Source organism: Marmota flaviventris, chromosome 5, assembly GCF_047511675.1.
Source record: "Marmota flaviventris isolate mMarFla1 chromosome 5, mMarFla1.hap1, whole genome shotgun sequence".
Classification (NCBI taxonomy): domain Eukaryota; kingdom Metazoa; phylum Chordata; class Mammalia; order Rodentia; family Sciuridae; genus Marmota; species Marmota flaviventris.
In genome coordinates, this window is record NC_092502.1 from 36,542,663 (window position 1) to 36,556,047 (window position 13,385).

The window sequence follows — 13,385 nt, forward strand, 5'->3', positions numbered from 1 at the left end:
TACTGTAAGATACACCAGACCCATTCTATATGTATCCATGTCCCAGTTCTAGAATCAGTCATTTCTCCAAGGAACCCTGTTTGCCATGTATTGAAAGATGGCATTAAAAACCATGGTCTGATCAGTGGAGTACAGGAAGGGCATTGAGGGGGAAGGAGGAGGGATAGAATAAGGGGAGAACCGTGGAATGAATCTGACCTAACCTGCTTATGTACATATATGAATATACCACAGTGACTCTCACCATTTAAAAAAAAACAAGGGCTGGGGCTGGGGCTGAGCGGTAGCGCACTTGCCTGGCATGTGTGAGGCACTGGGTTCGATTCTCAGCACCACATAAAATAAATAAAGGACTATCAACAACTAAAAAAAAAAAATTTTTAAAAATTAAAAAAAAAATAAAACAAATCTGTAAATAAAAAACAGATCAGTGGACTAGAAGGAAGGGGACAGCGACAGAGTAGGGAGGAAGAGAAGGAAAGGGGAAGTTACAGGGACTGGATTATAGAAAATTATATTTTATGCTTGTATTGTTATATCAAAATTAATGCCAATGTCATGTATTACTAAAAAGAGAGATTAAAACAAGAAAACACAGTCTGGGCATTAGGTGTGCTTGTTACCACTGAGGTTATCTGTTGCTTCTGGGCCTGACAGAGCAAAGAAATGCATGTGTTTATACTAACTACCTATAAATTTTCCTACATATTTATAGAAATAAATGTATCCATAAATATTTCTATATTTAAGCATCTGTATCTGTGTTAAGCCGAGAATGAGTTAATACTTATGTCACTAACTCTAATCAGTTACTTCATGGATTGTTCTAGCTTTCCTCCTTATCTTAAAACTCCCACTTCAAAAGTGAGAAACCTGGCTCCCACCATCCTATGTCTGTTAACTTAATATTCTATTAACTTAATGTTCTGTTCCCTGAGTCCTTGGGCTTGTGGACTTTGAAACATAACAAATTTGAAGGTCTTTTTTAGAATTCTGGTGTGCTGGGTGTGAAAGCTAATGTGTAGGCTACTTTCCTCCCAACTTATCTCTACCCTGGTCAGAATGTTTAACTCTGTACTTGACCATTCTTTCCCACCCCATTAAAAAATTTTTTTATCAAAAATTTATAAGAAGGGCTGAGGATATAACTTGGTGTAGAGCACTTGCCTAGCATGCATGAGGCTCTGAGTTCAACCCTCAATACCCAAAAATCATCATCATCATCATCATCATCATCTTATAAGAAGCCAGGCATAGTAGTGCATGCCTATAAGTCCAGCTACTTGGGAGACTGAGGCAGGAGGATTCCAAGTTTCAGACCAGCCTGGTCAACTTGAGGAGACCCTATCTCAAAATTTAAAATAAAAAGAGTTCAAGATGCAGCTCAGTGATAGAGCACTGGCCTAATATATGTAAGCTGCTGGGTTCAATCTCCAGTACCATGGGGAGGAAAAATGGAAGAAAATAGAATACAAAAATGGAAGAATTTTACCAAAGTAACAAGGATTCTTGGAGATTTGGTATAAATAAGAGTTTGAGTGAAAAACCCCTGGGACCCTTTAATCTTGTGAGCTCATTGTTGGCTAATGTGTGCCATGGCCACTTAAAAAAAAAAAAAATACTGGAATCTTGGGCTATATCCCTGTGGACATAATCAGATGTGGTGTTGGAGATGTTCTTATGCTGTTCTTTATAATCGGAAGAATTATATTCATTTCTAGCATTTTATTTTAGTAAAAATACTTTAAAAATTAATGTCCAGAAAAGAATAAGATGAAAAAACTCTTAAACTTGATAAGTTTCTTATCAAGTATCATTTGGAATTCTGGTATAAAAGTGAATATATATGATAGTAACTATTTTAACCTATTGAATAAAATAGAAACCATAAATCTATATTTATCTAAAAGGTAAAAAAGTGAATTGAAAGTTTAATGAAAAAGTGGAGTATTTACCTAGTCGCAAAGTACCTCCCCACAGATCTTTTTATTAACTGCAAAGCGGGAATGAGAAGCTTCATGGTACAGATGCCTAGAGTACATCACTTTGACCAAATGATCAAAGTGAACTTCATCAGTAATAGCACAGATCAAAACTGGGCACCACCTGGTAGTATAAACTGCAAAGAGCACAGCATCACTCTGTGATGTTACTGCCAGAGGTGCATGACCTGAATCCATCTGTGGGGAAATGACTTCTACACAATAACTAGACTGTGATCTTTAAAACTGTTCGGGTTGTGAACATCAAGGAGAGAGTCACTATTCCAGACTGACAGAGACTAAAAGGAATGGTCAAGTGCAGCTGGGTGATTATGATCTTGACTGCTACAAAGGACATTATTGGGAAAATTGGGAAAGCTTGAGTAGATTCTGAAATTAGGTAATGTAATGTAACATATCCATTACTGATCCTTTCCTGACTTGGGAAGTTGTATTCTGTTTATGATTTTTTGTTTGTTTGTTTATAGGAGAATACGTACTAAATATCAGGGATGAAGAGGTATATCAGGGATGAACAGCAATTCATTCTCAAAGTTCTAAATTCTAGGTTAATATAATATTTCTAACTTTTCTCTCAGGTGCAGTGGTGCACGCCTATATTTCTAGTGACTCAGAAGGTTGAGGTAGGATTGCAAGTTTGAAGCCAGCCTGGGCAAGTTAAAGAGACACTGTCTCAAAATAAAAAGAGCTGGAGATAACTTAATGATAGCATGCCTCTAGGTTCAATCCTCAGTGTGTGTGTGTGTGTGTGTGTGTGCATTTTTTTTTCCAACCAATGATGAAGCTCTGGGAATAGTTAGTATGGGAAAAAAGCTTGAAGTAGGATCCAAGGGAAGATGTCTTTGATTATTTGAAGTTCTGTTAATGTACATGTAATGTAATGTGGACATTTTCATTGTCCGCATTATACAACTTGCGGTTGGAATGGTTTCTTATATTAATTGACACTTTTTTAAGGCTTTTTTTCGTTATGATACATAACGTAATGATGCCCCTTATAATCGGTCATATTTTGCATCATCCTTAGATGACATACAGTTTTTCAGTGCTGTTTTTTCCCAGGACAGGACCTAAAGCCATGAATGTCCTCCAGGCATTTGTACCATGAAACTACTCTTTTCCCCTTTAATTAATAAAAATTCTGTGGGGCGGTACTTTGAGACTAAATAAATACTCCATTTCACAAAGATTTTAGTTTTAAAAAAGACCCTCATTGTCTTAAAAGTGATAGAACCAACTATCTAAAAAGTGTTAATTTAGTTGGGGCAGGTCTTACATTATGTTTGTCTTTTTCTTTTTTGGCAGAGCTGGGAGATTGAACTCAGGACCTTACACTTACCAAGCACTCTAACATTGAGCTACATTCCCTGCCTTTCTTATATTATGTTGAAGATTGATAACATGTCCAAACTCTTTTAACTTCAAGACTCTGTGACTCTCTTTTGACCAGAACCTGTCTTACAGCTGCTCCTCTGGACCTCATCATCTCCCTGAATTGTCATATCTCAAGTCTTGAACTCCAGTGTCCTGTTCTGGTCATTGCCTCTGCCCATTTTCCCCCCTCCTCCTGTCATTTGGTGATGTTGAAGCTTCCAGTTCCTTGAACTCTTTCTCCATCTTTTTCCAATTTTTTTCCCCTGATTTCACTCTTCCTTTCTGCTTAAATTGCAGGAGCCACTATTTCAGACACTGACTAGCAGTTTCTTTGAATCAAAAGATGTCCATCAAAACATGACTTACCAATTACCTTGAGGACCATTTGGCTCCCTGAATGTGTTAAATATCAGGTTAAGGAGTTTAAAATTTATTTGACTGACAGGAGGAACAGATACATGTTTTAGCAAAACTACTGACAAATTTCAGCAGGGAATTTATAATTGATATAGCCTGTCAACTACATCTGTTGGAATTACTGCTCTACTCAATTTATAAAAATGAAATGTAGCATATTTTTTTCTTCGAGTTCATTAAGGAATCAGTGAAAAGAAAAAATGAGAACTGGGCTTGAAGAAATGAGGAAACACTTTTCATGTATATATGTGTGTGATATTGGGAATCAAACCCAGGGCCTTGTGCTTGCTAGGCAACCATTCTGTCAGTGAGCTGTATCCCCTCTCCTTTTTATTTTTATTTCAAGACAGTCTTGCTAAGTTACCAAGGCTGGCTTTGAACTTGCAATCTTCCTGCCTCAGTCTCCCAAGTTACTGGGATTACAGGCATGCAACACTGTGCCCATCTTGAAAAAATAAAACTATTGTAGATAAACAGTTGAGAATGACTTAATTAAGTCAATGGAAGTGAGCGTGAAGGGAAGGTGTTAGACCCTGAATGAGCCGACTAGACTCATTGAGAAACAAACAGCATAGAGTTTTTCCAGTATGTGTAGCATGACAGAGTATCATAGAAAACCCCTGAATTATACCTGTCTGTCCTTTCAGCAAGTTTTTTTAAAAACTTTATAGCAATTTTAATTTTTCACCTAATGCATATGATGTTCTGTTTGACAAGTAAATAGGTCATTGAGTTGTATAGAAATAACTCTAATACCATTGCTAGTAATTACTGTTATAAAATATCTTTGTAGACATTTAATGTAGGAATGCAGCATCCCCCTGAACTTTTTTTGAAGGCTAGTTTTCTGAAATTACATGTCTCTCTGAGTTTTGAGAGTCCTTAAAACTTCGGCAGGTGATTTGAGCTTATGAAACAAATTCATCTGTTAAGGCATAAAAACTGTTAAATAGATTTTATAGAGGGTTGTTACTTTCATAGAAAACATATACGCTTATAGTGAAAAAGTTAAAACCACCTCTCTCCATTTTGCAAGCCCTGTGTCAGTTCACTTTTTCTCTTCTTGGGTCTTCCTTTAAAATCAGCTATGCAGCTGCACTGGGCTTGCCTTGAGATTTACTCCCAGAAGAGGTAAGAAGGAGGGTAGGGATTTCTGGCACTTCGCAAGTAAGTAGATTGACTTTCTGAGCTAAAGCCAGAATCCTCTTGGTAACAAGAACATTGGTCAGCAAGTACCTGAGTGCTTCCTGAGCTTGAAGGGGAAATTAAAGAGAAAGAACAGAGTCCCAAATGCTGTGGTAGGGGCTTTTGGTTTCTTTCCCACAATGTCTTCCTTTGCTTTCTGTGAGTAATAACAACACAAGTTGGATAGCTCACCAAGCTGTAGCATTTACTGAGCATCTGTCTTAAGTTCTTTTTCTTCTTTGAAAGAAAAAAAACTGAAATTCAGTAACGTTGAATATCAGACTGAGATTTGAACCTAGATCTTCTGATTCATGAGCCCAAAAGGAGGCTAATTCTGAGGCTCCTGTTTTTGGCCCTTCAAAATTAATTCTGTAGCCAGGACTATAGGAGTCCATTTTTCCACTGGTCTGTTTTCCTCATTGAAAAATAGGTTTTGCTGGGAATTGTAAGGCTCTGTTTTATAGAAAAATTGCCCTCCCAACCGTTCTGTTTTTAATAGGAAAAAAGATAAGTAGAAAATGTTGTTAATGCTCTGATTATAGAATCATTTTTACAAAATGTAGGTGAAATTAAAGCATTAGAAAAATCAGTTTTGCAAATACCATTATAATAATTGAGGTGAACATCAGCAGATGTTAAGAGCCTTGAGTGAAAGCCTATTGAGGAACTGCTTATTCACACAATATGAAAGTATTACCACGCAGATTGCTTATTAATTAAAAGAGAAAAGCATTCATTTACAGTAGAGAAATCTGGATGTTACAAGATTAACTAAATTATAAAATTTGCCATCAGCAATAAAAGTAAAACCTGCCATGTGCTTCCGGATATACTGTCCTGAGAAGGAAGGACATAGAATTACCTCATAGCTGTCTTATCAGGTGTTTATTTTTTTATTTTTTATTTTTTTAAAGAGTGAGTAAGAGAGAGAGAGAGAAATATTTTTTTTAATGTTTATTTTTTAGTTTTCAGCGGACACAACATCTTTGTTTTTGTATGTGGTGCTGAGGATCGAACCCGGGCCGCACGCATGCCAGGCGAGCTCGCTACCGCTTGAGCCACATCCCCAGCCCCTTACCAGGTGCTTAATTTGGAGATATAATCATCAGGAAACAATCAGGGAAACCCAGCTTAAGGAACATTTTCAAAGTCTCTGGCTTGAACTCTTCAGAAACATCAGTGTCATGAACGGTGAACCAAAATGACCTGCAGAATTATTTTAGATCAAAGGAGACTTAATAAAATGTGACAACTAAGGACAGTGCCCACAGCCCCCTGATTGGAACCTGGATATAAAACTAAATGAAACAATTGTGGAAGTAATTACTAGGAGCAGTGCAGAGATACTTCAGTATGAACTAAATATTAAAGAACAGTGTTATTAGAGTTAAATATCTCAAGTATAAATAAATGAATTCTGAGCATTTAGAATTCACTTGTTCTTAGGAGATACTGTTGAAGTACTTAGGAATTCAATGTTTTATTGTTTGCAACTTACTCTTCATTGGTTCAGCAAAAATTAAATACATATAGAAAGGATGAAATATTACCAGTTGACAAATCTAAATAAAAAGCACATGAATATTCACATAGTATTAAAACTGTTCTGTGGGTTTGAGAATTATTTTAAATAAAAAAGAAAAGAAAAGGAGTATTGGGGCTGGGGTTGTGGCTTAGTGGTAGAGCGCTTGCCTAGCATGCATGAGGCGCTGGGTTCGATTCTCAGCACCACATACAAATAAATAAAATAAAGGTCCATCAACAACTAAAAAATATTAAAAAACAGAATAGGAGTATTTATTAAAGTAACCAGATTCGGTGTGTTAGTCAGCTTTTTGTTGTTGTGACCAAAATATCTGACAAGAACAACTTAGAGAAGAAAAGGTTTATTTTGATTTAGATTTTAAAGGATTCAGCTCATAGTCAACTGGCTCCATTTCTCTGGGCTTGAAGTGAAGAAGAACATCATGATGGAAGAGTGTGGTGGAGGAAAGCTGCTCATCTCATGGCAGATGGGAAGCAGAGAGAAGATGGGGCCAAGGAGAAGATAAACCCTTTTAAGGCACACCCCTAGTTACCTACTTTCTTTCTACCTCCCAGTAGTCCATCCAGCTGTCAGGGTTAATTTGAATTCCACTGATGAGGTCAGAGCCCTCCTGATTCAGTCATTATCTTAAGCTCCACCTCAGAACCTTGCTTCATTGGGGTTTCAACACCTGAGCTTTTAGGGCTATTCCAGATCCAAACCATAACACTCAAGCAGTGAGCATTGATTTCCATTAAAAAATAACAATGGAGCAAGCTTTTCAAGAAAATAGTTAAAAGTAGGAATTACAAATAGGTTGTGTTTTTATTTGTTTGTTTTTGTTTTAGGGGGGTACTGGGGATTGAACTCAGGGGCACTCAACCACTGAGCCACATCCCCAGGCCTTTTTTATATTTTATTTAGAGACAGGGTCTCACTGAGTTGCTTAGCACCTTGATGTTGCTGAAGCTAGCTTTGAACTCCTGAATCCTCCTGCCTCAGCCTCCCAAGCTGCTGCGATTATAAGCTTGCACCACCATGCCCAGCTCACAAATAGGTTTTTTGTTGTTGTTTTTTTTAAGAGAGAGAGAGAGAGAAGTGAGAGAGAGAAAGAGATAATATTTTAATATTTATTTTTCAGTTTTTGGTGAACACAACATTTTTATTTTATTTTTATGTGGTGCTGAGGATCGAACCCAGCGCTCTGCGCATGCCAGGTGAGCGCGTTACCGCTTGAGCCACATCCCCATCCCCACAAATAGGTTTTTAATTTCATTAATCATCTCTGATTAATGAATAGCTGCTGTCAGACATGTTGAAATGCATGGGATGCTGAAGCTATATCCATGATTTATTAGCAGTGTTTACCAAGGACTTAATACATCTTTACTTAAATGTTTATATCACTACACTCTAGCTGACCCTTAACTAATCACTCACTGCTTACCTAACCCATTTTTATCCTGAAGGTTAACTTTTCTCTGGCATTAATGTTCTTCTTGAAACTAGCCAGGCTCTCCAAATCTTTATTTCAAAATGACATATCCTTAAATCGGGCTTAAGGTATGGGGAAACACAGGGCCTTTCTTCTAGGAGTAGTCCCCTATATAACTCATCAGATTATAAGGGCTTTAAAACCTAACACAATTAAGAACTCAGTCCACATCCCCTGGGCTGGGGATGTGGCTCAAGCCGTAACACGCTCTCCTGGCATGCGTGGGGCGCTGGGTTTGATCCTCAGCACCACCTAAAAATAAAATAAAGATGTTATGTCCACTGAAAAATAAATATTTAAAAAAATTCTCTTTCTCTCTCCTCTCTCTCTTAAAAAAAAAAAGAACTTAGTCCTTCACTAGTATTCTGATCATCTGTTGCAGTTATTTTTCATTTTGTTGGATCTTAGTGACTTAGACTACTTTGCCATCATTCTTCCCAGTCTCCTATGTGCTGAGGTGATGAAACTATGCCTGTGTTTTATTCTGTTTCTAGTCCCTTATGATTCTTCTTTGCTCTCCTGAGAGCAGATGGAGTTTTCACGTCATCAAGAACAGGTAATTTTTGCAGGGCACATGGCACATACTTACAATCCTGGCTACTTAAGAGGCAGCTGAGGCAGGAGGATCATAAGTTCAAGGTCAGCCTCAGCAACTTAGTGAAAACCCGTCTTAAAATAAAAATTAAATGGGGCCGGGTTGTGGCACTTATCTGGCATGTGTGAGGCACTGGGTTCGATCCTCAGTATAACATATAAATAAATAGATAGATAGATAGATAGATAGATAGATAGATAGATAGATAAAATAAAGGTATTGTGTCCATCTACAACTAAAAAAAATTTTAAATAAATAGATAAAAATTAAATGTATGAGTTTGTTGGGATGAACCCAACTAACATGTATAACAGTAAAGCTCTAATTTTTAAAAAAAAAAGGAAATGTGTGTCAGAACTTGAAAAAAATTAAAATTTTAATTTAAAAGAGCTGGGGTATAGTATAGCTCAGGAGTAGACCACCCTGGATTCAATCTTCAGTACCAAAAGAAAGAAAAGGAGGGGGAATTTTTTTGTCTATTTAAGAAGAGAAAGGAAAATTTAAAAAATAAAGAAGTGAAAGGAGCCTCTATAATAGTATGTGCTCAATAAATATCATTGAATGGATGGTTGAAATAATTAAACATTTCTTTTCCCAAACAGCTTTCCTGTTGAAATTAGTTGATACATTTATTTAGTGTTGTTTGAAAGAAATTACCTGGATTGGTTCCCTCAGCTACTTGTGCAGCTTTCCCTCTTCCTTTTTCAGCTTGAGTCTTCAAGAGGGAGCCTCAGAACTGATTTCTAAAACTGTTTGTACCTGGTGTGATTATAAAGCAATGAGACTGATTGTCATATGTTGTTTGTGGGATCCGTCTCAGTTACTTTATAGCCATACCTGGTATCTTATACCACAGATCATTGCCTGTTGAACAACATTTAAAAGCACAAACCTAAGATTTCTAGGTGGAAATTTAAGCTGGCTTAGCATTATTTTATGATTTTTCTCTAATTTATTACTAACCAGAACTCATTTCAGAAAGGTAATTAGATGTTAATTTTATTGCTTGCTTTAATTTTGCATTTTCTTTTTGTTATGGATTTTTAATCAGTGTTCTGATAAACTGCTGTTCTGATAAAGTGGCTGGGACAATTTTGAATAAGGTAATATATAAATATACATTCCATTGGATTACATTTTTCATAAAATTTCTTTTATTTTTTTCTGTCACATGTAGTCTTTTGACTACATGTAATACAAGGATAGTTCTTTTAGCTAAATATAAAACATAAAGCCAAATGTTTTTAACACTCATCAAAGAAGCTTTTGAAAGTCAAGTGTTAGCGGTTGTTTGTTTTGTTTGGTGGTTTACATTTACATACACAAGCCTTATTCATATTCTAATAGATAATTATACTTTTCTCTTTCCTCAAATAAAATGTTTATTCCCCTTCTCCTATACTTCTATCTCTCTTAAGAGTTCTTTGAAGAAGTCAGATTGCATGTACCCATAAGTAGCTTTATAAAAGGTTGGTTGCTGACATATCAGTGGTAGACAAGCTTCTCTGTTTCCTTAAATTAGGAAGCTATTTCCATTGTGTAGAAGGAAAGAGAGAGAGATTTTATGCTATCCACAGGAGAGGTAGTTACTTGCCTTGAATGTATTCCAGCTTCTGGAAATTAAGAGGGAAAGGACTAGAAGGGCTTAGAAAGGGCTTAGAAGGGCAACTTAAGACCACGTTTATAGTTGCATTATTTGTGGCTGTGACAGACCTCTAAACAGCTATTAGAAGTTGGAGATTTTTTATGCCAAATTAGTCCTAATGTTAAAGCTTGAATCTCTCAAGAAGGGCTTGAGTTCCAAAAGGACTTTGGAGTAAACTTGAAAGGAGCCTTATTTGGGCCAGGTCTACATATAGGACCAAGGTTAGTTTGAAGTGTTATTAATAAAAGGTATGACAATTTGTTGTTGTAGTTCTGTTACTAGGCATATGTTGTAAGTCTTGGTGATGTTATAAAGCTCCATGCCTTATGCTTCTTTCTATCCCTTGTACAGTTTATACATAATAGGTGCTCCAGGAATGCAAGAAATACCTACTTGTTCTATATGTAACAGTATTTTTCTTCATTTCTTAAGATATTAGGACTTTCTGAAGACCACTTAAGATAGAAAAAGTTTTATAATATAAACCCACCATGATCTTATCACATTTCCATGGCTGTATATTATGCTGTGATATTATCTGTTGTCACATTTGGCTGGCTTAATAATCTTTTTTAAATGTAGTTGTCTTTAAGACAAGTTAACACTGTTCTTAACACTGCAGTTGTTTAACACCTCATGTCTAAGTTTTAGGTATTATACAACATGGTCCCACTCGGAAACTGCATACCCAACTGCAACTTCATTTCAGTTGAAAAGCTGAATCTATAAATTCTTCCCATTAGCAAAAATTGTAGTTTTTCTAAGGAACATATTTTATTTTTCTAAAAATTCTAAATGTCGCTTAAATATATATATTTATTTTGCATTACAGGCACTGGAGATATTATTGCTGTCATGATAACAGAATTGAGGGGTAAGGATATTTTGAGTTATCTGGAGAAAAACATCTCTGTACAAATGACAATAGCTGTTGGAACTCGGATGCCGCCAAAGAACTTCAGCCGTGGTTCTCTAGTCTTCGTGTCAATATCCTTTATTGTTTTGATGATTATTTCTTCAGCATGGCTCATATTCTACTTCATTCAGAAGATCAGGTACACAAATGCACGTGACAGGAACCAGGTGAGCTACCAGAACTGTCCAACAATAACTATAATCCATAGGTGCTATTGTGATCACACATCTTGCAACATTTTTTTTGATTAGCTGTAACCTTAGGGGCTGGGACTATGGCTCAGTGGTAGAGTGCTCGCCTAGCATGTGTGGGGCACTGGGTTCTATCCTCAGCACCACATATATGTAAAATAAAGATATTGTGTCCATCTAAAAAAAAAAAAAAAAAGCTAGGAAATAAATATTTTTTTAAAAAAGCTGTAACCTTAGAGTCATTGTAATACATTGAAAACATATCTACACTAATATTTTAAATACCTAAAAGGGGAAATCGTTCTATTTATAGTTATCACTGATGATATTCTGGTTAGCCAGATAAATAATTCTATTAATTTGGAGAAATATCACAAAGTTGTATTTTTAAAAATTTATTTATTTTATACATGACAGTAGAATGCATTTTGACACATCATACATAAATGGAGTATAACTTCTCATTCTTCTGGTTGTACATGATGTAGAGTTACACAGGTCAAAGTTGTATTTTTAAAATGGTAACTTTAGTTGTCACAAGAGAGGGGAGCTGGGAGGATTGAGGAGGTTTCATTCTATACCCTTTTCTATTTTAATCTTTTTCCCACATAAATTTTGAACTATGTATTATCTATTCAGGAGGAAAAAATCAATTAAAAATAAATTTCCTATCATATCTAAACTCAGACATGGGATGAGGGTGAGGTGGGGAAGAACAGTAGAAGAAATGGTCATTTTAGAATTTGTCTCTGAATGGTCATTTTAGAATTTTGTCAATTTACACATCCTAAGGGCTCGATGAATTTTGGTTTAATGAATAAAGACTACGTAGAGGCAGTTCCCCGGATGAAGGGTGTAGATAGATGATGATTCTGAGTTTGTTAGTTTGTGTAATATCCTAAGAGTTGAGTTTGGGTTGTCCCTGTCCTAGACTTTTCCTTTAGGAACTAAGAAGTGAATTGCTTAGAGAGAAGCCAAGTTTTGCATAGCGCGATCTTGTTCTATCGGTGCATAAGGATTCCCATGGAGGAGTTGGAATTTTCATCTCTCCTTATTCTAGTTAAAGAAGAATAGACTTTGGCATGGAAAAGGTGTGAGTTCAAATTCCTACCTTATTACCAGTTTACCTATTTTCTTCCTGGACAATTTATTTAGCTTCTCAACTTGTTTCTTCATCTGAAAATAGTTATAAAATTTGTTTTTGTTTTTGCAGTACTGGGAATTGAACCCAGGGCCTCATGCAAGCTAGTGAAGCTCTACCACTGAACCACATCCCCAGCCTTTGAAATTTCTGAAAATTACAGTTTATTGAACATGAACATGCCAGGCTCTATGAAGTATCTTGTCTACTTTTGAATTTTTTATTTTAATAAGTTTTATAATTTACAAAAAGTTGCAAGAATAATGCAAAAGTATTCCCTTCATGAATATTATCCAGCTGTTAATATTTGCTATATTTTCTTTTCTATGTTTAAAAATATATAAACCATTTGAGAGTAAGTTTTAGATATGGTGCACCCTACCTTTAATACTTCATTGTGTGTTTTGTAAAAACAAGAACATTCTCTTATTTAACCATAGTATGATTATTCAAAATCAGGAAATTAACATTGATGCAGTGCACTATCTAATCTACAGACCAGATAGTTGTATAAAATAGTTTTCAAGTTGTGTAAAACTGCTCAATAATTCCATTTTGATAGCAAAGAAAAACCCCAGCTTGATTGGATCAGATTTACAGATTACATTGCATTTCGTTGTCATGTCTCTTATTATTGTTTCATGACATTGACATTTGCCAAGAGGGTCAGATTTTGTGTTTGAGTTTGTCTGATGTTTCTTCATGATTAGATTCAGATTATGTACACTTTCTGAGAAATACTGGCCTTTTGCATTTTTTAAACTTTATTTTGAGATAATTGAAGAGTTACTTGCATTTGTAAGAAATAATGCAGAGATCTGTTTTCCTCTAGTGATAATATATTGCTTGGTTATAGTTAGTATTACAACTATAATTATAGTTAGTATTCCACATCAGA

At 35.8% G+C, this 13,385-nt stretch overlaps 1 protein-coding gene across 2 annotated transcripts in view; it reads left to right on the forward strand.

The window, feature by feature from the left end:
- Positions 1 to 13,385, forward strand: part of Rnf130 (ring finger protein 130) — a 96,417-nt gene that overhangs the window by 44,514 nt on the left and 38,518 nt on the right. For both annotated transcript variants that reach the window (XM_027953358.2, XM_071612143.1), the window contains exon 3: positions 11,072 to 11,322. In XM_027953358.2, the coding sequence (XP_027809159.2) occupies positions 11,072 to 11,322 (251 nt within the window). The remainder of the gene's footprint in view (positions 1 to 11,071; positions 11,323 to 13,385) is intronic.